The sequence below is a fragment of the Chlorocebus sabaeus genome, chromosome 8 (genome assembly GCF_047675955.1).
Source record: "Chlorocebus sabaeus isolate Y175 chromosome 8, mChlSab1.0.hap1, whole genome shotgun sequence".
NCBI classification, from domain to species: domain Eukaryota; kingdom Metazoa; phylum Chordata; class Mammalia; order Primates; family Cercopithecidae; genus Chlorocebus; species Chlorocebus sabaeus.
Genome location: NC_132911.1, coordinates 127,096,717 through 127,123,575, shown reverse-complemented (window position 1 = coordinate 127,123,575; position 26,859 = coordinate 127,096,717). Strand labels below are relative to the sequence as shown.

The 26,859-nt window shown below is 39.1% G+C and overlaps 1 protein-coding gene across 1 annotated transcript in view; it reads left to right on the top strand.

Moving 5' to 3' along the window:
* ATAD2 (ATPase family AAA domain containing 2) overlaps nucleotides 1–21,642 on the top strand; it is an 82,310-nt gene extending 60,668 nt beyond the window's left edge. The window contains exons 20-28 of the mRNA XM_038000172.2: nucleotides 1,037–1,172; nucleotides 2,967–3,163; nucleotides 4,285–4,444; nucleotides 6,462–6,584; nucleotides 6,763–6,906; nucleotides 12,628–13,020; nucleotides 15,186–15,319; nucleotides 18,143–18,271; nucleotides 20,330–21,642. Of these exons, the coding sequence (XP_037856100.2) occupies nucleotides 1,037–1,172; nucleotides 2,967–3,163; nucleotides 4,285–4,444; nucleotides 6,462–6,584; nucleotides 6,763–6,906; nucleotides 12,628–13,020; nucleotides 15,186–15,319; nucleotides 18,143–18,271; nucleotides 20,330–20,371 (1,458 nt within the window). The 3' untranslated portion in view covers nucleotides 20,372–21,642. The remainder of the gene's footprint in view (nucleotides 1–1,036; nucleotides 1,173–2,966; nucleotides 3,164–4,284; nucleotides 4,445–6,461; nucleotides 6,585–6,762; nucleotides 6,907–12,627; nucleotides 13,021–15,185; nucleotides 15,320–18,142; nucleotides 18,272–20,329) is intronic.
* Nucleotides 21,643–26,859: the final 5,217 nt, after the last annotated feature.

Genomic DNA, 26,859 nt, shown 5'->3' with positions numbered 1-26,859 from the left:
TGTAATCCTAGCACTTTGGGAGGCCAGGGCAGGAGGATCACTTACGCCTAGGAATTTGGGATCAGCCTGGGCAACACAAGGAGACCCTATCTCTACAAAAAGTTTAAAAATTAGCTGAGTGTGGCGGTGCGTGCTTATAGTGTCAGCTACTCAGGAAGCTGTGACAAGAGGACTGCTTGAGCCCAGTTTGAGGTTGCAGTGAGCTACAATTGTACCACTACAATCAGCCTGAGTGACAGAACGAGACCTTGTCTCTTTAAAAAAAAAGAAAATGAAAAAAGTAAAATATCTAGTTCCTTTATTAATTGTAGTTTGGATTCTTGAGTTCTCATGATTTTTAGTTCCTTAATCTCTTATAAACATGGTTTATACATAAATCTAACATTCTTTAAAGACTTGTTTAAAAAATATACAATTTAGCTTGTCATTAAAAATATGTGTATAATAACCTGCTATTGTATTAAATGACTGACACATGCATTTCTTTTTTTTTTTTTTTTTTTTTTTTTTTTTTGAGATGGAGTCTTGCTCTGTCGCCCAGGCTGGAGTGCAGTGGCCGGATCTCAGCTCACTGCAAGCTCCGCCTCCCAGGTTTACGCCATTCTCTTGCCTCAGCCTCCCGAGTAACTGGGACTACAGGCGCCCGCCACCTCACCCGGCTAGTTTTTTGTATTTTTTAGTAGAGACAGGGTTTCACCGTGTTAGCCAAGATGGTCTCGATCTCCTGACCTCGTGATCCGCCCCTCTCGGCCTCCCATAGTGCTGGGATTACAGGCTTGAGCCACCGCGCCCGGCCAACACATGCATTTCATATGCATGTGTGTATATACACTGCATGTATCTGTGTATATACTGTACAGATGCTCCTTGACATATGATGGGTTTTTTGGACATAACCCAATTGTAAGTGGAGGGGCATACTGAATACATATCACTTTCATGCTGTTGAAAAGTCTAAAAATTGTAAATTGAACCATTGTTAAGTTGGGGATCATCTGTATATATGATATATATTGCATTTGTTTTCTTTTTTAAGGTGCAAGAATTATTTATCCGTGATTATGGAGAGATTTTTAATGTCCAGTTACCGGGTAAAGAAGAACGGACAAAATTTTTTGAAGATTTAATTCTAAAACAAGCTGCTAAGCCTCCTATATCAAAAAAGAAAGCAGGTTAGTTTCTATATCAAAGTTAATATTTAATAATTTTGAGAAAATGGGAATGAAATAGTTAATGGCATTGACATATGTCTGATAACACAAGCTCAAAACCTCAGTCATGAGGTTGATGCATCTGCTGCTTAAAACTCTCTATGCTTCCCATTAAAATAGACTGAAGTTCTTAAGGTACACAAGGTATTTCATAGTATAGCCCCAATCTTTCTTTTTTTTTTTTTTTTTTTTTTTGAGATGGAGTCTTGCTCTGTTGCCCAGGCTGGAGTGCAGTGGCGCCATCTCGGCTCACTGCAAGCTCCGCCTCCTGAGTTCGCGCCATTCTCCTGCCTCAGCCTCCTGAGTACCTGGGACTACAGGCGCCCACCACCATGCCCGGCTTAATTTTTGTATTTTTAGTAGAGACAGGGTTTCACCGTGGTCCCAATCTCCTGATCTCGTGATCCACCCGCCTCAGCCTCCCAAAGTACTGGGATTACAGGCGTGAGCCACCACACCCGGCTCCCCCAATCTATCTTTCTAAGCTCATTTTGAGCACTTGTGTTCTGCTTAGCCCTCCACCGCCACATTTTTTCTTATAAAACACTATCTTTTAAACCATATGTAACATAATTGTACCTTTTCACTATTAATTCTTGCTCTCTTGTTAGTAAAGCTTCTATCTCTATCCCTCATCTCTGTCTAAAGAACTACTTATTCTTTTATTTTTATTTTTTGAGACAGGGTCTGTGTCACCCACTGGAGTGAAGTGTCATGATCGAGGCTCATTGCAGCCTCAATTTCCTGGGCTCAAGCATCCTCCCACCTCAGCCTCCCAAGTAGCTAGGACTACAGGCTCATGCCACCATGCCTGGCTAAATACTTGTCCTTTTAGTATACCTCATTTATTCTTTATTATGAAGCCTTTCCTAACTTATATGGGCAAAATGAATTACTTCTGCCTTTATGACCCATCATACTTTTAAAATACTACTAATATGGCATTACGATTATATAATTATGCCTCTTACTCCCTTAGTAGTTTGTCAGTTCATTGTGGCAGGACTCTAATAATCCTTTTTTTATCCTGAGTACTCATTGGATATCTATTTAAACAAAATAACCTTTTGTTATATTTGAAACATATTATACATTTTCATTAGTTCAAAACTAGTAAAGAAGGCTTTTTTATAGTTAGAATATTTTTGTCCTGGAAATAATGCAATTTCAAAGTTTAATAACCTCTTAAATTATCTGGTTGTTTGTTTGTTTGTTTTTGAGACGGAGTCCCTCTCTGTCACCCAGGCTGGAGTGCAGTGGCACGATCTTGGCTTGCTGCAAGCTCTGCCCCCCGGGTTCATGCCATTCTCCGGCCTCAACCTCCTGAGTAGCTGGGACTACAGGCACATGCCGCGATGCCCGGCTAATTTTTTGTATTTTTAATAGAGACGGGGTTTCACCGTGTTAGCCAGGATGGTCTCGATCTCCTGACCTCGTGATCCTCCCACCTCAGGCTCCCAAAGTGATGGGATTACAGGTGTGAGCCACTGTGCCTGGCCGCCTCTTAAATTATCTTAAAATGGAACAGAGGTAATGACTTGTAGGAATTAGCATTCCAAATTATAAGTTGCTAATGATTTCTAGAGGGGATGTAGGGTTAGAGATTATGGTAGTACTTTTATATTCCAAATCTTTGGATTCCTTGCATATGTAAGGAAGATAATCCCTCAAATCCTGACTCTGTTTTCACTAAATCACTTGTTAACCCTCAGTGTTATGGAAGAGCAATAACTAAACTCTTCCATTCATGTGAAGTTTTGCAGGCTTTGGAGGTACTCCCAGTAGCACCACCACCTGAGCCAAGATCGCTGACAGCAGAAGAAGTGAAACGACTAGAAGAACAAGAAGAAGATACATTTAGAGAACTGAGGATTTTCTTAAGAAATGTTACGCATAGGCTTGCTATTGACAAACGATTCCGAGTGTTTACTAAGCCTGTTGACCCTGATGAGGTATTAATTTAATCTTTGGATCAAGTGTATTCTAGGCTATAATGCTTCACAATCAAAGGATATTTGAAGAGTTTATGCGATTCTGCCTACACTCAACTAGTTTTATCTATTTGGAAACATGTACCAGATTAGTGTCCTAAGCACATGGAGACTTTAAGAGCAGGGTAACACATTTTCCTTTCCTGCAGACAATTAACTTTGTCTCCCCAACCTAAACATTCCAGAAGTAATTGAGAATGTCTTATTTTGTTTGTTATTTTTTTGAGACACAGTTTTGCTCCTGTTGCCCAGGCCAGAGTGCAATGGCGCGATCTCGGCTCATTGCAGCCTCCACCTACCAGGTTCAAGCAATTCTCCTGCCTCAGCCTCCCAAGTAGCTGGGACTACAGGCGTGTGCCACCACGCCCAGCTAATTTTTGTATTTTTAGTAGAGACAGGGTTTCTCCATGTTGGCGAGGCTGGTCTCAAACTCCTGACCTCACGTGATCCACCTGCCTCGGCTTCTGAAAGTGCTGGGATGACAGGCATGAGCCACCATTCCCGGCCCTTTTTTTTGTTGTGTGTTTTTTTGTTTTTGGTTTTTTTTTTGTTTTTTTGTTTTGTTTTGTTTTTGTAGTAAGGGTTGGGGCCTCACTCTGTTGCCCAGGCTGGAGTGCAGTGACACAATCATCTTTCACTGCAACCTTGTAGAGATAGGGTCTTGCTATGTTGCCCAGCCTAGTCTCAAACTCTTGGCCTCAAGCAATCTTCCTGTCTCAGCCTCCCAAAGTGCTGGGGATAACAGGCATGATATTATTATGACCTGCACAGTTGGAAGAGACCTGGAGAGCCAGGTCTTAAGTTGCCGTGAAGGATGGGTGGCAATTGGATGAGGAAAGAATATAGGCTGTTACTGGAGAATACAGCTGCCCAAGGATAAGAAACAATTACTGGAGAATACAGCTGCCCAAAGATAAGAAACAAATACAAAACAAAAACAAGTCAAAGGTTTTATGTTAAATATATTATCATAATCTCTTACGTATTTATTCTCTGTCTCCTATATTGCCTAGCAGAGAAACTTGACTCACATGTTATGTTTAGAGTTAATTTTGTGATTTGATCATTTGCTTGAATTTTAGGTTCCTGATTATGTCACTGTAATAAAGCAACCAATGGACCTTTCATCTGTAATCAGTAAAATTGATCTACACAAGTATCTGACTGTGAAAGACTATTTGAGAGATATTGATCTAATCTGTAGTAATGCCTTAGAATACAATCCAGATAGAGATCCTGGAGGTGAGCATTAGTGAATTTTTTTTCAGGGGGTGGAGTTGGGGGGCAGCTAACACTTAGGGTTGATTTTTATGTCAGGTGCTATATTATAAACATAATCAAAATACTATTTAATCCTTACAACAACCTTATCCCCATGTTACAAATGGTAAAAATGAAGTTTAGAAAGGTTAAAAACATTGCTCAAGGTCACACTTCCAGGAAGGGGCAGAGTGAGAATTTGAATGCAGGTTTCTTTCATTCCCAGATCCCTGTTTATTAACAATTACATGATAGATCCTCTAATGAGACACAAAATGGCTTGTATATTTTGTATATCAGTGCTTTTCCTCAAAGTGGAAAAGTAGGCACTCTGTAATGAAATGGTTTTTAAAATATTCTATTAGTTAAGACCATTATACTTTTTATTACAAAAGCAATATAATATAGGACTTACTAATAGTAATATTTAAAAAAATCCGGTCCCCCATTTCCTTTCTCCAAAGGCAGACACTGTTTGAGGATATCTTTTCAGGCCTTTTTCTATGCATATACCCCTTCTGCTCTCACCTATCCCCTCTATTAATATAAAATTTAATGGGTGCAATGTATGTTATTTGGGTGGTGGATACCCCAAAGCCCTGACTTCATGTGTAGTCTGTGCCTGTAACAGAATTACACTTGCACCCCATAAATTTTTACAAATTTTTAAAAAGAAAATGTATAAAGGATTTTTAATTATGTGTTTGTTCTGCAGCTTGTCCATTTCCAAGAAATGTTCTTCTTGGGTGCTTATTTAATTTTTTGATCGCTTCCTGTTCTTACGGATGCAGAGTTCTTTAACTCTCACCAGTGGATAAAAAAATATATTTTAAAAATAGTTGTTTTCTGTATTAATTTCCCCTCCAGTACATTGGCTTTCTGTTTTTAAATTGGTGGTTCTTGTTCGATAGATTGATTAGTATAGGAAACTACTGAAAATGTTTTCAACAATTGAAAAGCTTACTATTCTTTCCCTCCCAGTCCTGTAGCTCACCTTCCCTAGGCATATCCCTGTAGTTCAGAGTTCTGGAGTTAACCAGTGGGAAACAGACTAACAAGATGAGAACACTCCATTGTATGTAGGAAGAAGGAACGAGGTACCCTGGAGGCAGAGGGCTTTCACTGTTGCATTGCAGTCATGCTGCTGCTGCTGCTGCTCCCTTCCTGTCTATTGTGGCAGTCTAAAATTACTTCAGGCTAGTGGTGTCAAATGTTAGTGGACATCACAGTCTCCTAAAGGACTTCATAAAATACAGATCACTGGACCCCATCTCTAGGGTTTCTGATTCTGTAGGTGTGGACCCTGAGAATTTGCATTTCCAATGAGTTTCCCTGTGACACTGATGCTGCTGGGTTCAGGAATCACTACTTAGACCTTGCCCTGACTTTCTTCAGGCCCAAATGCCATTTTAGAAAGCCCACTTCAACATTCTGCGTGTAATATACTGTATAACCTGGGAGTGAATTTTGCAGACTCTTGTCCTTTGAGGAGTATTGATGTGGCTCAAGCAATCCTGCATTCACTTATTCCGTCTTCTGCCTCAAATCATATTCCAGTTTGTAGTATTCATACTCTGAGCTTAGGATTTTCCCAGTGTTTCCTGTGGAGGGTTGTTTTTTCATTGTCTTTGTCTAGTTTCTTTGTCAATACAATAACAACCTCTATATACCTCTTGCAAAATTCTTTCACATTCCTTATTCACTAATGACACTGATAGCCTTCTCTTTTCATTTTTGTTATTTGATTTCTTGCTATTGATTTATTTATTTATTTTTCTGATATTTCAAAGGGATCTAAACAGGACAGAGAGTAAAATTGTTTGGGTTTAGTCTGCCATATTGAATCAGATGTCCAGAACATTAGATTAGCACCAGAAACAGAATAGGACAAAAAGGAATTGTAAGAGCTACTACTATCTTAGACAAATATGCTGAGTTTATTTTTGTTATATTATTGAAAGGGGGAAATTAAAAATTATAATTTTTATTCACTTCATAGATCGTCTTATTAGGCATAGAGCCTGTGCTTTAAGAGATACTGCCTATGCCATAATTAAAGAAGAACTTGATGAAGACTTTGAGCAGCTCTGTGAAGAAATTCAGGAATCTAGAAGGAAAAGAGGTAGGAAAGTGATTTGGTTGATTTGTACCAACCTAATATTATGAATGAATTTCAGAATATATGAATTTCAGAAGCATCTGAAAAGGATGCTTCAGATGTATTTTGTACTTTTAGTTAATCCTTCATGTAATTTTGAAATCTGGAAATCCTTTTGACATCCCACATATCTATTTATAAGGTTGTAGCTCCTCCAAATATGCCCCGTCTTACTACCATGTGATGCCAAAGCAAAATTCCACTCTTGCTGGTGACAAGAGATCAGACCCAGAGCAGAATGAAAAGCTAAAGACGCCAAGTACTCCCATGGCTTACAGCACTCCTGGTAAGTACTCGAGTAGTTTTCGTTTATGAAATTATAACTTTATTCTTTACTAATGCCATTCACTTTCTCCTTTATTTTCCTTTATTTGTGTTAAAGCAGTAAATTACATTGATTTTCTTACTATTAAGACAACTTTGCATTCTTGAAATAAATCCAAGTTTATAATGTACCACTTGCAACCCAAAAGTCTAATTGTGGACTGACTGGATTTGAAACTGATGTCTGTAAATTCTGGTCTATTTCCTACTCCCCTGTTATTCTTAAAAGGTAACTCCAGAGATTACCAATTCAAAGCCTGTAGGGTTTTCTGAGGCCTGCCTTCCTTGGCAGACTTTTAATTCCAATTTTTGTTCTTTAAGCCCCATTGTCAGACTCTGCTCAGCTTCTTAGCCTCTGTTATTCATTTGTTTTCCCAGATTTTGGCACTGTAATTCCTCACTACTTTTTTTTTTTTTATTTTTGAGACAGAGTCTCGCTCTGTCACTTAGGCTGGAGTGCAGTGGCACAATCTCGGCTCACTGCAACCGCTGCGTCCCAGGTTCATGCCATTCTCCTGCCTCAGCCTCCCAAGTAGCTGCGACTATAGGTGCCTGCCACCAAGCCTGGCTAATTTTTTTTTTTTTAAGATGGGTTTTCACCGTGTTAGCCAGGATGGTCTCGATCTCCTGATCTCATGATCTGCCTGCCTCAGCCTCCCAAAGTGCTTGGATTACAGGCGTGAGCCACTGCGCCTGGCCATTCCTCACTACCTTTTTAGATCTCTGTGTGCGTGTTAAGGTTAGGGTTAGCGGTGTTTGCTGGGGTTAGAACCTTCTATTGCAAGTTTGTCCATCATCAGGTAATTAATTTGAGATAGAGAAAGAGTAAACCCTTCTTTTGAAGAAATGGGAGGAGGCAGCTAGGAAAGGAAAGATAAGAGAAGAAAATTAGCAAGAGGCCTTCAGTACCAGAATGCTGACAGTCAAATCAACTTTAAGCAAGAATATATATGTGTGGAAATTAATGACACAGAAATTGGCTCCCTTAAAACAATCGTTTGATAGATTACCCAACAGGATTACATATTTTGTATCCACCAAAAAACATGTACAAGAATATTCAAAGAAGCAATATTCATAATATTAGGTTGGTACAAAAGTGGTTGCAGTTTTGCCATTAAAAGTCATGGTTCAACACTGGGAGTAGCTCAAATGCCCATTACCAGTAGAATGGAAAGATATGAATTATTATACAATGAGAATCCTTAAACGTCAACTACATACAACAGCATAGATGAACCTCCCAATGTTGAGTGAATCCTAGATATATTCACATGTGACATAAATTTTAAAATATATATTTAAAATTTTTATGTATGAAGTCAAAAATGGGCAAAACTAATCCATGCTGTTATAAATCAGGTTATTGTTTACCTTTTAGGATTTTATGACTAGAATTAGAATAAAGGTGATTTGGAATGTTAGTATATATTCTGTTTCTCAATCTGGGTGCCGATTATGTGAGTTTCTTCTGTTTGGATATTCATTTCATGTTTATGTTCTGAGTACAATTGACCCTTGAATAATGAGTTTGAGGTGCACAGATCCACATATGTGTGTATTTTTCTCAATAAATATCTTGGAAATTTTTTTGGACTTTGCAACAGTTTGAAAAAACTTGCAGATTGAATTGCATAGCCTAGAAATAGTGAAAAAATTAGGTATGTCACAGATGCATACAATACGTATAGACAGTAGTCTATTTTATCACCACTATAAAATATACACAAGTCTATTTTAAAAAGTTAAGATTTATCAAAACTTAACACACAAACACAGATCATACATAGCACCATTTGCAGTCAAGAGAAATGTAAACAAATATAAAGATTCAGTATTAAATGACAACTAGGTCGGGGGCAGTGGCTTACACCTGTAATCCCAGCACTTTGGGAGGCCAAGGCAGGCAGATCATGAGGTCAGGAGATCAAGACCATCCTGGCTAACACAGTGAAACCCCGTCTCTACTAAAAATCCAAAAAATTAGCCGGGCATGGTGGCGGGCGCCTGTAGTCCCAGCTACTTGGGAAGCTGAGGCAGGAGAATGGCGTGAACCCAGGAGGCGGAGCTTGCAGTGAGCCGAGATCGCGCCACTGCACTCCTGCCTGAGCAACAGAGTGAGACTCCGTCTCAAAAAAATAAGAAATAAATAAATCACAACTGCATAAAATTACCTGTAGTACATAACTATACTACCGTAATTTCGGAGCCACCTCCTGTTGCTGTTGTGGTGAGCTCAAGTTTCGTGAATATCTGCTTAAAACGATGTGTGATGCGGTGAGCAGTTGACCTCTCCAGTAAATTGCTTATTGCAGTAGAAAGTGATTTGCAGTTCTAAAGTATTTTTTATTTTTTATTGTGTTTAGCATAGTACAAAAAACCTTGAGTAACACCATAGGACACATAGGAGGTGCCACTAGTAATGCTGGAAGTGCTCCCAAGAAGCAGAGAAAGTCATAACCTTCTAAGATAAAGTCGAATTGCTTGATACGTGCCATAGATTGAGGTCTGCAGCTGTAGTATCCTGCCCTTTCAAGACAAATGAATCCAGTGTAAGGACCATTGAAAACAATAATAATAATAATAATAATAAAGAGCCAGGCGTGGTGGCTCACGCCTGTAAACCCAGCACTTTGGGAGGCTGAGGCGGGTGGATCACTTGAGGTCAAGAATTTGAGACAAGCCTGATCAACATGGTGAAACCCCGTCTCTACTACAAATTTAAAAAATTAGCCAGGTGTGGTAGAGAGTGCCTGTAATCCCATCTACTGGGGAGGCTGAGGCACAAGAATCACTTGAACCCAGGAGGTGGAGTTTGCAGTGAGCCAGATTGCATCACTGCACTGCAGCCTGGCTAACGAAGTGAGACCCTTGTCTCAAAAGAAAGAAAAGAATACTGGGCACAGTGGCTCACACGTGTAATCCCAGCACTTTGGGAGGTCAAGGTGGGCAGATCGCCTGAGGTCAGGAGCTCAAGACCAGCCTGACCAACATGGCGAAACCCCGTCTCTACTAAAAATACAACAACTAGCTGGGCATGGTCGCGCGCACCTGTTGTAATCCCAGCTCCTCCTGTAATCTCAGCTCCTCGGGGGACTAAGGCAAGAGAATTGCTTGAACCTGGTGGGGCAGAGGTTGCAGTGAGCTGAGATCATGCCACTGCCTTCCAGCCTGGGCAACAGAGCAAGACTGTCTCAAAAAATAAAGAAAGAAAAGAAGGAAATTTATGAAGCTGTTGTTGGAGCTACACTAGCAGATGCAAAAACTTTGTACTTTTTGTGAAATACCTTTTGTCTGATATTGAAAATGCAGCTTTTATCCGGATGCAAGATTGCTATAGGAAAGGCATACCTGTAGATTCTAATACAATTCTAGAAAAAATGAAGTCATTATATGACAAAGTAGAAGGAATTTAATGCCAGCAAAAGATAGTTTGATAATTTTAGAAAGGTTTGGCTTTAAAAATATCAAGATAGGCCGGGCGCGGTGGCTCAAGCCTGTAATCCCAGCACTTTGGGAGGCCGAGACGGGCAGATCATGAGGTCAGGAGATCGAGACCATCCTGGCTAACCCGGTGAAACTCCGTCTCTACTAAAAAAATACAAAAAACTAGCCGGGCGAGGTGGCGGGCGCCTGTAGTCCCAGCTACTCAGGAGGCTGAGGCAGGAGAATGGCGTGAACCCAGGAGGCGGAGTTTGCAGTGAGCTGAGATCCGGCCACTGTGCTTCAGCCTGGGCGACAGAGTGAGACTCCGTCTCAAAAAAAAAAAAAAAAAAAAAAATTTCAAGATAGGGCCAGGTGCGGTGGCTCACGCCTGTAATCCCAGCAGTTTGGGAGGCCAAGGTGGGCGGATCACGAGGTCAGGTGATTGAGACCATCCTGGCTAACACGGTGAAACCCCATCACTACTAAAAATACAAAAAATTAGCCAGGCATGGTGGTGAGCACCTATAGTACAGCTACTTGGGAGGCTGAGGCAGAAGAATAGCGTAAACCCAAGAGCTGGAGCTTGCAGTGAGCCGAGATTGCGCCACAGCACTCCAGCCTGGGGGACAGAGTGAGACTCCATCTCAAAAAACAAATAAAAAGAGAAATCAAGATAACAAGAGAAGCAGCTTCTGACAACCAAGAGGCAGCAGACAAGCTCCCAGACACCATTAAGAAAATCACTAAAAAAAAAAAAAAAACAAAACACCTTGTTATGATGGTGTTAGAAGACTTTTAGGAATAAAATCTTAATAAGGAAAAATAAAAAAATAAAAAATAAAAAAAAAAGAAAATCACTGGACAGAGGCCAGGCACTGTGGCTCGTGTCTGCAATCCCAGCACTTTGGGAGGCCAAGGTGGTAGGATTGCTTGAGGCCAGGAGTTTAAGACCAGCCTGGGCAACAGAGCAAGACCCCATCTCTAAAAAACCAAACAAAACCCTAGCCAGGCATGGTGGCACACATTTGTAGCTCTACCTTCTTGGGAGACTGAGGCAGGATGATTGCTTAAGCCCAGGAGTTCAAGGCTGCAGTGAGCTATTGATTATGCCACAGCACTCCAGCCTGGGTGACAGAGCAAGACTGTCTCAAAAAAAGAAAGAAAGAAGTAAAAGAAAAAAACCACTGGGGAGAAAGGTAATCTTTAATTGTCCTTTGTCATTTCTACTACCTAAAAGTTTTACTACTTCTTTCCAGGACTTCTGCTGTGTGGTTATATTGCATCTAGTCTAGACAGAATATTTAACCTCTCTGTACCTTAGTTTCTTCGTCTGTAAACTGACGATGATAATGGTAGCAAACTTCATTGGGTTAAAGTGAAATTTTTGTTTTTGTTTTTGAGATGGAGTCTCGCTCTGTTGCCCAGGCTGGAGTGCAGTGACATGATCTTGACTCGCTGCAAGCTCTGCCTCCCGGGTTCACACCATTCTCCTGCGAGTAGCCGGGACTACAGGTGCCCACTACCATGCCCAGCAAATTTTTTTGTATTTTTAGTAGCGATGGGGTTTCACCGTGTTAGCCAGGATGGTCTCGATCTCCTGACCTTGTGAGCCGCCCGCCTCAGCCTCCCAAAGTGCTGGGATTACAGGCGTGAGCCGCCACGCCTGGCCGGGTTAAAGTGAAATTTTAATGAGTAAGCATACATGAGGGACTTAGAAGAATTCCTAGTATATGCTTGATGCAGTGGGATACGCCTGTAGTTGTAGCTACTCAGGTGGCTGAGGTAGGAGGATCACTTGAACCCAGGAGTTTGGGGTTGTAGTGCGCCATGACTGTGCTTGTGTATAGCCATTGCACTCCAGTCTAGGCAATGTAGTAAGATAGTTTCTAGTATATGATAAATGCTCACTCAATAAGTGTAGCCTATTTCAAGTTTGGACCTTCTTCCAGTCCATTTCTCATACTGCTGCCAAAGTAATGTTTGCAAAATATTCATCAGACAGATCATGTCAGTACCCTCCTTAAGATTATTAAAGATTAAAAGTATTCAAGATAAAATAATTTTTACCATTTTATGATCTGGGCCTTACCCACTTCCTCCACCTTCTCACAGTATGCTCTATTCTTGTTTCTGTATTTTAACCATACAAAACTACTGTGGTTTCCCACTATCCTTTCATATATCAGGGTTTTTCACTCTTCGAATTTTAGAAAATGGTTGAATGTTCTTTCATCATTTTTCTTTAAATTTATTGAAGCTCAGTTGAAGAGGAAAATTCGCAAAAAGTCAAAATGGTACTTAGGCACCATAAAAAAGCGAAGGAAGGTTTCACAGGCAAAGGATGATAGCCAGAATGCCATGGATCACAAAATTGAGAGTGATACAGAGGAAACTCAAGACACAAGTGTAGATCATAATGAGACCGGAAACACAGGAGAGTCTTCAGTGGAAGAAAACGAAAAGCAGCAAAATGCCTCTGAAAGCAAACTGGAATTGAGAAATAATTCAAATACTTGTAATATCGAGAATGAGCTTGAAGACTCTAGGAAGACTACAGCATGTACAGAATTAAGGAGAGAGAAGACTGCTTGCAATGGAGATGCTTCTAGCTCTCAGATAATACATATTTCTGATGAAAATGAAGGAAAAGGTACGTCTTTTTCAATTAAAATAATTTACTTATTTTAAAAGATATTTCAAAGTTTCTAAACAACGAATTGCATCTTAGTTTATTGCTTTTTGCTTGCCTTTCAGAGCGCAGATGTTAGTTAATTAGAAAACAATAGCAGTATGTTTACTATTGAGCTAGTAAGGATAGTTACAAGCTGTGGCATCAAACAGACCTAGATTTGAGCCTCCAATTCACTACTTAGTAGCTTGTGACCTTTGGCAAGATACTTAACTTGTTAGTCTGTTTGCTCATCTGCAAAACTGGGGCAGATAGACAGTTGCTTGGTAATGAGATATTTTGAAGATTAAATGTAACAAACTAAAGCATATGATACCCTTTCATTTTTAAGCAAAATAAGAGTCTGCTATGATTCTTGCTGAGTGGCATGAACAACTCTTACCCACCCTGATCATTTTTCTGTCCCTTATTGTAGGTTAAGTTCAAGATTTTTTATATTTATTCCACGGATCCTGCTCCGCAAATTTTCTATTTAGAATTGTCCTCATTTGAATCTTCTGGAACCCTTGACAGTAGGTTTGTTTGGATTTTAGAAAAGCCAAACATTATTTAATCATACAAAGCAAAATTGTGGATAATGGGGCCAGAAATTTATTTTGGTCAAAAATAAGCATTGACTAAGTAAATGGACTTTTTTTTTTTTTTTTTTTTTTCAGTGGCTGATACACTGAATGCAAGCCTTTTGCAAGGGCTTCTTTGACATGAGTTCTAAGTGTATTTGAGTAATTAGCAATAGTAGTCTAGGCTATACTTTCTAGTGTGAATATTTTAAATGTTAATCTTCTGGCTGTATAATATGTTTTGGTTTGAATCAGATTTGTTTTATTTTTCTTGTATCGTTTTCTTTTTAACAAGAATACTATTTAGCGGTACAGGTACTTGCTTAGATATCAAGAAATCTGGGTTCTTATCCTGGCTCTCACAACAATTAGATGTATATCCTTAGAAAAGTCTCTTCACAGCCGGGCACGGTAGCTCACGCCTGTAATCCCAGCCCTTTGGGAGGCTGAGGTGGGTGGATCACGAGGTCAGGAGTTCGAGACCAGCCTGGCCAATGTGGTGAAACCTCGTCTCTACTAAAAATACAAAAATTAGCTGGGCGTGATAGTACACGCCTGTAGTTCCAGCTGCACCGGAGGCTGAGGCAGGAGAATTGCTTGAACCCAGGAGGCAGAGGTTGCAGTGAGCTGAGATCATGCCACTGCACTCCAACCTGGGTGACAAAAAGACTGCCTCTCAAAAAAAGAAAGAAAAGTCTCTTCACCTCTTCTGGCCTTATTTTTCTCATTTGTCGTTGAGTGTATTGTTCTAAGTCATAGATGAGCAGACTTCTTATTTAAAGAACCAAATACCAGATAGTTAAATACTTTAGCCTACACAGGGGCCCATACAATCTTGGTCTCTGTGACAACTACTCAGCCCTGCTGGGAAAACTACATTGACAGTAGATAAAATTGATGTGGCTAGGTTTGTTTGTTTGTTTGTTTTGAGACAGAGTCTTCCTCTGTCATCCAGGCTGGATTTCAGTGGCATGATCTCTGCTCACTGCAACTTCTGCCTCTTGGGCTCAAACAATCCTCCAACCTCAGCCGCCCAAGCAGCTGGGGCTATAGGCATGTACCACCATGCACAGCTAATTTTTTAAATTTTTTTAAAGAGACAGGGTTTTTCCATGTTGCCCAGGCTGGTCTTGAACTCCTGGACTCAAGGGATTCACCTGCCTCAGCCTCCCAAAGTGCTGGAATTACAGGCAGGCTGTGTTCTAATAAAACTTAATTTACAGTGATAGGCCAGATTTTGACCATGGATGGTATTTTACAACCCCTGTTCTAGATTATTGAGGTCCCTTCTAGCTTTTCAGTTGTGTGTGTCTTGTGCTCAAGTAGAAGACATTCTAACCTGTTGAGAATCCCCTTGAAATACTCAGTATGAAACATATGTCTCAAACTGTCCTTAATTTTTGAGTGTATGAGTGGCGGTATCTCAATCTTACAACAGAATGAGTTAATAAGCCAGAATTGCTGTTTATGTCCTTAGTAAACATGCCCTGTTTAATCTGCTTATTATTATTATTTTAGGCATCATATCTATGGACCAAATAATAATTATTTGATTTTTCATTCTAGAAATGTGTGTTCTGCGAATGACTCGAGCTAGACGTTCCCAGGTAGAACAGCAGCAGCTCATCAGTGTTGAAAAGGCTTTGGCAATTCTTTCTCAGCCGACACCCTCACTTGTTGTGGATCATGAGCGATTAAAAGTATGTAAATTGAAATCATAATGCTTTTACTCTGCAGATTAGTAATCCCCAAACACTGGCTTGTGACTAGTAGCATTCTGGCTACATGGGATTTACATGAAAAAGTAAAACGTTTTTTCCTCCAAACTTCCCTTTACTGTTCTCCTTCCCCTGTTCCAAATTAAGAATAGGTCAGGTGCAGTGGCTCACGCCTGTAACCCCAGCATTTTGGGAGGCCCAGGTGGGCAGATCACCTGAGGTCAGGAGTTCGAGACCAGCCTGGCCAACAGTGCGAAACCCTGTTTTTACTAAAAATAAAAAATTAGGCTGGGTGCAGTGACTCATGCCTGCAATCCCAGCACTTTGGGAGGCTGAGGCAGGCAGATCACAAGGTCAGGAGATCGAGACTATCCTGGCTAACACAGTGAAACCCCATCTCTACTAAAAGTACAAAAACAAAATTAGCCAGGCATGGTGGCAGGCGCCTGTAGTCCCAGCTACTCAGGAGGCTGAGGCAGGAGAATGGCGTGAACCCAGGAGGTGGAGCTTGCAGTGAGCCGAGATCACACCACTGCACTCCAGCCTGGGTGACAGAGTGAGACTCTGTCTCAAAATGAACAAATAAATAATAGATAAAATAAAATAAAAAATTAGTTGGGTGTGGTGGTGGGCACCTGTATTCCCAGCTACTGGGGAGGCTGAGGCAGGAGGATCACTTGAAACTGGAGGCGGAGGTTGCAGTGAGACAAGATCGTGCCACTGCACTCCAGCCTGGGTGACAAGAGCAAAACTGTATCTAAAAAAGAAAAGAATTATTACTATTATTTTTTAATATAAAATAGATTTTTATTTCTTAAAAAAAAAAAAATAGACAAAGTCTCACTATGTTGCCCAGTTTGGTCTTGAACTCCTGAGCTCAAGTAATCCTCCCGCCTCAGCCTCCCAAAGTGCTAGAATTATAGGCATGAGCCACCGTGCCTGGCCCAAAATTAAGAATTATATCCAAGGATCCGTGGTAGGAATCAAAGGGAAAATAAAATAGCTAAGTGATTCTCATAGCTGCCATGTTACCTGTTGCTCATTCTTTTCCCCTACCTATTCCCCTAAATTCAATTTTCAACCTAAGCACTGTAATAAAATGACCTCCTAATAGCTAATAATACTTGCCTTTGTTAAACTGAACTCTTCTTGCCATATCTGTAACAGTTGACACTATAGATAACTCTTCTTCCTTAACTATTGTGTCCTTAAATCATCCTTGCCTTCAACTACTTTTGTAAGCGTCTCACAGTTTTTCTGATCATTTGCTCTGTTACTCTTTACTTTTGGAATAGCCATCACCTCTGTAACGGTGATCCTACATCTGGATCTCCACACCCTGACACACCTAAACAACAGTCTTATCTCCTTAACCAACAACTTGGATGTGTTAACAGTTGCCTTAACATATTTGAAATAAGATTGATTTCTTGACCTTTTCCTTCAAAAGTAAAAACATTCTGCATCTCAATTCCAATTTGCCTGTTTTATTTTGGCCACATTTCAAGTCTGAGAACATTATACATTTATCAAAGATACATTATTTTTAATACAGGTAAGAGTTTTGGCATTTTAGAGGGAAATCTGCCCTGTTTAAGTACAAAGTGAACCTGTTAGTACTAATGAACTTAGGAAAGCCTTTCTCTTGAATGTAGCAGAGCTAATAAGAACTCAATGTCTACACTTCTTAGAGAAGGAAGCAGCAATATTCCTGGAGTAGTTTCTCTCAAAAAACTGCAGTCTTTCTGAAAAACTCTATTAAAAAGAATGTGTGGAACTGAAAGTCCATATAAATTTCATGACAGTAAAATGGTATTCCTAGTGCTGAGACAGGAACTTGTGTGTAAGTTCACCGTGTTACGTTGTTTGGGGTTAAGAGTAGCAATTATTATTCTACTTAATTGTTATAAATTTTACAGCTTTGTTCTGCTCAGTATACATGTATGTCATTCAGAGTCAATTCATTACTGAGACTATTTCAATTTTTACTTTTTCTGATAATATAACCCATCAAAATGGACTATGTAATAGTACAGTATATCCATTAGGCATGCAATAAATAATGGCCTTTTATCAGAGGATATACTTGGTATAGAATAATTTGCATAAAAGATGTAGTTGGAGGTAACTATTTAATGTATTAAATTGCAGTTTTTAACATGCTGATCTAAATTATTGGTCCCATACATTGTTTTTATGACCATTACCTATAGCCATTTTAGTTAGTTGTTACTTAACTATAATGGTGTGTTTTTGTTCATTATGAGGTAATGGCAGCATATTCTGGTAGGACCAGACTTGAAGAATTACAGAAATCCAGTAAGTCCACCATTTTAGTCATGAGAAAAAAACACTTAGCAGATGGAAAATCCTTTTTATATAAGAACCCTGAAGTGGTGAGGTAGTTCACCATTTATGTAGTATCTTTTTTAGTTTCACATAATAAAATTAGTTAAAATGTACTTATACTATCATAAAATCTTCTGCAAAAAAGCTTTGCTTTTCTCCTGTTAATCTAAATTGAGGTTAGTTTTTAATTTGTAGATGCTTATGGCTAGACTTAGAATTGGCAATCCCCTCAGCTCTAGTTTTTAGAATAGGAGTTACTCAAGGTCAAGGCCAGGATTATAGATAGACTTAAGTACATTTAAATGTCAGAGCCACTGCCAGAGGCTGCCCTGTGTCGTTAGATGACTTGGTCTGCCCTCTGTCAGGCTTTTAATAATTCCCCAAACCTTCTAAATTAAATATCTTGTCTGAGGAAGTTTCTCTCTCACACATATTGACACTTATATTTTCTTTTAGAATCTTTTGAAGACTGTTGTTAAAAAAAGTCGAAACTACAACATATTTCAGTTGGAAAATTTGTATGCAGTAATCAGCCAATGTATTTATCAGCATCGCAAGGACTATGATAAAACATCACTTATTCAGGTAAACTCTTGAGTGGAAACTTTTTACAAATGCTCTTATGGTCACATTAATATATCACTTATGTAGGATTGTTGAGGCTTTATTTAATCTGCATAAGAAACTGATTGTAGGCCGGGCGCGGTGGCTCAAGCCTGTAATCCCAGCACTTTGGGAGGCCGAGACGGGCGGATCACGAGGTCAGGAGATCGAGACCATCCTGGCTAACACGGTGAAACCCCGTCTCTACTAAAAAATACAAAAAACTAGCCGGGCGCGGTGGCGGGCGCCTGTAGTCCCAGCTACTCTGGAGGCTGAGGCAGGAGAATGACGTGAACGCGGGAGGCGGAGCTTGCAGTGAGCTGAGATCCAGCCACTGCACTCCAGCCTGGGCACAGAGCAAGACTCCGTCTCAAAAAAAAAAAAAAAAAAAAGTAACTGATTGTAAGAACTTAAAGACCATCTTTCTATTTCTAAAATTGATGTCCCATTCCATAAAGATCATTTTTAATATGTGGATTATAAATTATTTCTAAATGCAAGTGAGTTTAGTATTTTTCCAATCTAGGACTTAGTTTGTGTATTTGTTTATTTATTTAGAGACAGGGTCTCTGTCTCCCAGGCTGGAGTGCAGTGGTGTGATCTCAACTCACTGCAACCTCCACCTCCTGGGTTCAAGCGATCCTCCTGCCTCAGCCTCCTAAGTAGCTGGGACCACAGGCGCCTGCCATCATGCCCAGCTAATTTTTGTGTTTTTTGTAGAGATGAGGTTTTGCTGTGTTGCCCACTCTGATCTTGAGCTCCTGAGCTCAAGCCATCCACCCGCCTTAGCCTCCCAAAGTACTGGAATTACAAACATCAGCCACTACACCCAGCCAATAGTTTGTGTCTTTAATAAATAGTGGAACATAAATTATGAATACCCTTTTTGTGTGTGTGTATTAATGAAAAATAATAGCTTCTTTTAAGACTTGTCAGCCAGGCACAGTGGCTCATGCCTGTAATCCCAGCACTTTGGGAAGCCAAGGCGAGTGGATTGCTTGAGCCCAAGAGTTCAAGACTAGCCTGGCCAACATGGTGAAACCCCATCTACTAAAACAACAAAAATTAGCCAGATGTGGTGGCGTGCACCGATAGTAGATAGTCCTAGCTACTTGGGTGGCAGAGGTTGCAGTGAGCCAAGATCAAGCCACTGCACTCCAGCCTGGACAACAGAGTAAGACTCTGTCTTTAAAAAAAAAGACTTGTGTACTTAATCTTCCTTTATAGTAGGTATTAGAGTGTTAATTATAGCATTATTTATTTTTGAGACAGGATCTTTCTCTGTCACCCAGGCTGGAGTGCAGTGGCAAGAACATAGCTCACTATAACCTGGAACTCCTGAGCTCAGGCAATCCTGCCTCAGCTTTCCAAGTAGCTGAGATTATAGGCAAGCGCTACCACACTGGGCTAATTTTTAAATTTCTTATAAAGATAGAGGTTTTGCTATGTTGCCTAGGATGGTCCCAAATTCCTAGCTTCAAGCAGTCCTCCCGCCTCAGCCTCTCAAAGTGCTGGCATTAACAGGCAGGAGCCACCATGCCTGGCCTTATTATTTTTAATAACAGATCATTTCACCAGATAGAGTGCTAAATTAAAAAAAAAAAAGATATTACTTACCTATGCATATTATTGGTAACTACAGAATATAAAAATGATACCCATTAGTATATATATAGTATTTAGTATACCTACTAAAGTATACTATGTAGTATAATATATATAATATTGATACCTACAAAGTGTAAAATACTAAACTCTTTAACTACATCAGTACCTTGATTAATACTATTTGAATTTAACATAAGATGAATGCACCCCAGACTCATTTCAAAGTTATTTAAATAATGAAATCCTATAGGTAAAATCAGTTTATGTGGCAGTCTTAAATATTGAACTGAATGTTCATTTTCACTATCAAATATATACATGAATATTAATATTCTTCTCAAAGTTGTTTACTGAAAAAAAACAGTCATGAAATGTTTCTTTAGCTTATTCCATATTGAAACTTACTATTTGCTCTTCCTCCCCTTTATCTAGAAAATGGAGCAAGAGGTAGAAAACTTCAGTTGTTCCAGATGATGATGTCATGGTATCGAGTATTCTTTATATTCAGTTCCTATTTAAGTCATTTTTGTCATGTCCGCCTAATTGATGTAGTATGAAACCCTGCATCTTTAAGGAAAAGATTAAAATAGTAAAATAAAAGTATTTAAACTTTCCTATTTATGTACATATTAAGATAAATGTCATGTGTAAGATAACTGATAAATATTGGAACTTGGCTAGAACAAGATCCTGTAGTAATAGTAATAATAGTTGTTTGGCCAACTCTTAATAAAGTTATTTTGTTAACTAATGTTTTATGGCACTTAAGAGTAATTAGCAGCGTTAAATTTTGTTGGTATTAAGCACTTTTAATTTTATCCTTCCTAAAAATAGTTTATTGTATCAGACAAGAAACTTACTTAACCATTGTGTCCTTCCCATCTTTTTTGTCATCTTTGTTTTCTTTAATGCCCTTCTGCCATCTGCCTTGAGATTCCCTTGTCTTCACTTAAAAGCCAGAGTGCAAGTCATGATTTGCGGGAGGGCTCTTGAACAACTTCTGGCTGCACCACAATTCTGTACTTGAGTATCACAGTTATTGTTTTTGAGACAAACATTTTTATAATTCTAATTTGGGTTAATAAAGATTTTAAATATTTCTTGGTTTACTTTTGTAATTATATACACAACAAATGTATTAATAACTATCTTGTTAAACACCTTTTAATAGCACAAAGTTTTTATATTTGCAAGCTGTTGATATCTTTCTAAAATTGTGTTTAGGTTATATTCTATTGATACTTTTTATATGCAATTTTATAAATATAAATATTATAATTTTATATTAATGATACCAAAAATACATTTCTTAAGGTTAAACGCATGCACTTCCATGCATACTTGCTTTTGGGGAGAGTGGGGAGAAGACATTCTAATAATTAGTTTGTAAAATAGTTTCTGTTGGAAACCTTTTGAGAGGAATAAGGAATGGTCATCTAAAATGAGAGACTCTGGATTTTAATGCAGTTCAAAGTTGAGCTGTATTTTTGTTGTTGATTTATCTGGATATTGTTTTTAAAGCCTTCTAAAACCCAGTAAATTCGATACCTTAATTAGTAGATACTGTCTTATGTAATGCATAAAGCAGTGCCAGTCACTGAGGACATTTAAATATGTCTATATTTCTGGAGATACACATTCTCATTTTTGTTGGTTTATTATAAATTATTCTTCTAGATGCATCTTTTATAACTAGGATTTCATTTTGTGTGTATAGCTTATGTAATAAATTCTAAAGGTGAAAACTGTCTCTAAAATTTGTTTCTATTTCTTAAGTATTTTAAAACATACCAAAGATAATTCAGAGCACAAGAAGTGTAAAGTCTGTTCTTTCATGTATTGCTGTGCAAATTTAAAGTGCTGTTGACATTAGAATGTTTATATGGTGCATGTATTTTAGGTACAAAGACTAAAGTGCTTCCTGAAATGTCTTCTACAGATTTTAGAAGTGTTATGGCTACATTCCTATCTAGAGTTTGAAAACCATGCTGAAATTGCCGTGTTGAATGTTGTCTCTCATCTGTTGCTCAAACGTGCAGTTTAGGCAAGAAAAACAAAAGGAACTCAGAATAGAAAGGGAAAAGTGAAACTCTCTTTATTTACAAATGACATGATTTTATATGTAGGAAATCCTTTTTTGAGATAGAGTCTCACTCTGTCGCCTAGGCTGGAGTGCAGTGGCATGATCTCGGCTCATTGCAACCTCTTTCCTTCCAGGTTCAAACAATTCTCCCACCTCAGCCTCTTGAGTAGTTAGGGACCACAGGCACATACCACCACGCCCGGCTAATTTTTGTATTATGTAGGAAATCCTAAAGAATCCACAAAAAATCTGTTAGAGGTAATAAAAGAATTCAGCAGGTTGGGTGTGGTGGCGCATGCCTGTAATCCCAGAACTTTGGGAGGCCAACATGGATGGATCACTTGAGCTCAGGAGTTCAAGGCCAGCCTGGACAACATGGTGAAACCTTGTCTCTACAAAAAAAATGCAATCATTAACTGGGCATGGTGACATATACTTGTAGTCCCAGCTATTCCCTGGGAGGCTGAGGCAGCAGGTCAGAGCTTGAGCCCAGGAGGTCAAAGCTGCAGTGAGCCAAGATTGCATTACTGTACTTCAACCTGGGTGGCAGAGTGAGACTCTGTCTTTTAAAAAAAAAAAAAAAAAATCAGCAGAGTTACAAGATAGAAAACATACTAAAATCAGTTGTATTTCTATATACCAGCAATGAACAGTCCAAAAGGGAAATTATGAAAGCAATTTTATTTACAATATCTAAAACAGTAAACCCCTAGGAATAAATTTAACCAAGGATATGTAAGAACTTACATACTGATAATTACAAACTGTTGCCAAAAGAAATTAAATAAGACCTAAATAAACAGAAAGACAGTCTGTATTCATGGTTTGGAAGACAATACTGGTAAGATGGCAGTAATCCCCAAAGCAGTCTACAGATTCAATGCAGTTTCTATCAAGATCCCAATGGCCTTTTTTTGAAAAATAGGAAAGTAAATCCTAAAAATTATATGGTATTACAGGGTACCCTGAATAGCCCAAATCTTGAAAAAGGAGAGAACTCACTTCCTCCTGACTTTGAAACTTACTACAAAGCTACATACATCAAAGCAGCGTAATACAGGCGTAAGGTTAGACATATAGGTCAATGGAATAGAAAGTCCAGAAATAAACCATTATATCCATGGTCATTTGATTTTCAACAAGAGTGTCCACATCTATTCAATAGGAAAGAACCATTTCTTCAACAGATGGTGCTGGGACAACTGGATATCCACATGTAAAAGAATGAAGTTAGATCCCTACCTGAGAATAGCTAATGCGTGCTGGGCCTAATACCTAGGTAATGGGTTGATCTGTGCAGCAAACCACCATGGGACACATTTACCTGTGTAACAAACCTGCATATCTTGCACATTTACCCTGGAACTTAAAAGTTGATTTAAAAAAAAAAAAAATGGATTAAAGACCTAAGTTGAATAGCTAAAAGTAAAATTCTTAGAAGAACACAAGGATATTTTCATGACCTTGAGTTTGGCAATTAGATAAATTGGACTTCATCAAAATTTTAAAATTTTATGCTTCAATAAATAATATAAATAACTCCTAAAACTCAACAACAAAAAGACAACCCAATGGATGTGGATGTTTTTGATGACATTACCAATATTTAGGATACCAGGCAAATATTTTGGAAGATACCTGTTTTGGAATAGTCTAATGTTTTTCTCATGACCAGACCAGGATTATGGGTTTGGGGAAGGAAGATCACAGAGGCAAAGTGGTCATATCAAGGTTGCATACTAGTGATGTGATTTTTGCCTATTGGTTGACTTTGATCACCAAGTGAAGTAGTATTTCTCAGGTTTCTCCATGGAAAAATTAATCTTTTCTGAACTATACTTCTCTCTTGTGAACTGTACTCTGAAAAGAAGTCACACAATGGACAGCCCACTCTTAAGGAGTGAGGAGTTACACTTTGCCATTTATTTTTAGGCCAGTTCTATCAGTGATCCCTAAAATGTATGCATTGTAGAGTTAATTGAGCTTATTTTAGACTCGTGTCTTCTCCCTACTACTCTCCACCTTATACCCAAGAGTATTTTGTTGTTCAAAGTAATGTTATTAAGAGATTGCTCCCTGACATTGAGGAAAAGATTGCCAGCTTGCCTCCTAATACCCATTCTTCCATTATTTGTAACGAAGTCCCATTTGGAAAATTATGTTTCATGCATTGCAGCACAATATGACCACGTGACTAAATTCTAGCCAATGAGATAGGGAAGTTGCACAGTTTCTAGGAAAGCTCTGGAAGGGCAGGGATGAGAGTACTTTCTGCCTTCTGAGCTTCCTATACACACAGACACATATATATACACATATACAGTTAAGAAGTATCTCTGTGTGTGTTCATGATAATTTTAGGGATTCTTGAGTGGATCTCTGTTACTGATAGTGGAATGTAATTCTTAACCAGTAAAAGCATATAAAATAAATACGTGTTTTTTCCAACTCATTTCCTATACGCAGCAGATCCTGAGCAAGGTCTTCAGAGACCCTTAAGCATAAAACATACTGTCTCCAATTCTTATATGTATTTCTTTCTTTATTGTTAACAGCTTTATTGAGGTATAATTTATATATCATAAAATTCACTGATCTTAACAGTACAATTTAATGATTGTTAGTACATTTACAGAGTTGTGCAACTATCAGCATGAATCAGTTTTAGAACATTTCTGTCTCCCCAAAAGACAGATTTCCAGTCTCTTCCTCGTGCCCATTTGCCGTCAGTCCTCCTACCCCCAACCCCAGGCATTCCCTAACCTACTTTCTGTCTCTATAGATTTGCATTTTCTGGACATTTCATGTAAATGAAACTATAGTCTTTTACATCTGGATTCTTTCACTTAACATAATGTTTTTGAAATTCATCAGTGTTGTAGCATGTATCAGTAATTTGTTATGTTGTATTGTGGAACAGTATTTCATTGTATGGATATGCCCTTTTGCCTATTCATCCACAGTTGATGGACATTTGGATTGCCTCACATTTTGGCTAATACGAATAGTACTGCTGTGAACTTCACATGCATGTGTGACTCATGTTTTCATTTCTCTTGGATAGGTACCTGGGACTAGAATTGCAGAATTATATGGTAAATTTATGATTATCTTAAACTACTCTCCAAAGAGGCTGTTCCATTTTACATTTCCATTGGCACTGTATGAGGGTTCCAGCTTGTCCACATTCTTACCACCTTTGTTATCATCTGTCCTGTTTTTGTTGTTTACCTTTTTGTTGTTGTTGTTGTGAGACAGAGTCTTGCTCTAACACCCAGGCTAGAGTGCAGTGGCGCAATCTTAGCTCATTGCAGCCTCCGCCTCCTGGGTTCAAGCATTTCTCCTGCCTCAGCCTCTTGAGTAGCTGGTACCACAGGCACTCACCACCATGCCCAGCTAATTTGTGTATTTTTACTAGAGACAGGGTTTCACCATGTTGGTCAGGCTGGTCTCGAACTCCTTGCCTCAAGTGATCCTCCTGCCTCAGCCTCCCAAAGTGCTGGGGTTACAAGCCATGAGCCACCAGGCCTGGCCTTGTTGTCTGCTTTTAATAACCATGCAGGTGGGTACAAAGTGGTACTCTTTGTGGTTGGTAACTGCATTGCTCTAATGATTAATGATGTTGAGAACATTTTTCATATATTAGCCATTTGTATATCATCTTTATTGAAATGGCCTCTTGAATATTTTAACCATTTTTTAATTGTTTCCTTATTATTGAGTTATGAGAGTTCTTTATATATTCACTTATTTTCAAGAGAGTTGCCAAGGCAGTTGGGAAAGAATAGTTATTTTTTAGCAAGTGGTGCTGGATTAATTGGATATTCACATGCAAAAAAAAAAAAAAAGGTGAAATTAGATCCTTACCTCACACTGCATAAAACATTAACTCAAAATGGATCAGAGACCTGTCTATAAAAGCTAAAACTATAAAACTTTTAGAAGAGAAGGTAAGAGAAAATCATGATCTTTCTTTTTTCTTTTTTTTTTTTTTTTTTTTCTGAGACAGAGTTTTGCTCTTGTTGCCCAGTCTGGAGTGCAATGGTGCGATCTCAGCTCACTGCAACCTCCGTCTCCCAGGTTCAAGTGAGTCTCCTGCCTCAGCCTCCCACATGTAAGCTGGGAATACAGACATGTGTCACCACGCCCAGCTAATTTTTTTGTATTTTTAGTAGAGACAGGATTTCTCCATGTTGGTCAGGCTGGTCTCCAACTCCTGACCTCAGGTGATCCACCCACCTCGGCCTCCCCAGAGTGCTGGGATTACAGGCATGAGCCACTGCACCCAGCCAATTTTTCTTTTTTCTATAGCTTCATATTTGAAGTGACACATCATGATCTTAAGCAGAAAGTTCTTAGATATACTAAAATCACGATCCATAAAAAAACAAAAAATGATCAATTGGACTTCATCAAAATTAAAACCATTGGCACTCTATCGGTATTTTCTATATATATGTAGGTGGTCCTCGGCAATGACATTAAAAGAGAAAAGTTGCCAGTTTCAGCTATTAGTTGATTACAGTTGGAAATATCTGGATTTTCAGGTAATGTAGGGATGCTGTCGAGGCAGAAGAGAATAGTTTTTTGAGACGGAGTCTTGCTCTGTCGCCCAGGCTGAAGTGCAGTGGCACAATCTCGGCTCACTGCAACCTTCACCTCCCTGTTCAAGCTATTTTCCTGCCTCAGCTTCTTGAGTAGCTGGGATTACAGGTGTGTGCCACCACACCTGGCTAATTTTTGTATTGTTAGTAGAGATAGGGTTTAACCATGTTGGCCAGGCTGGTCTCGAACTCCTGACCTCAGGTGATCCACCCACCTTGGCCTCTTAAAGTCCTGGGATTACAGGCGTGAGCCACTGCACCCAGCTCAGAAGAGT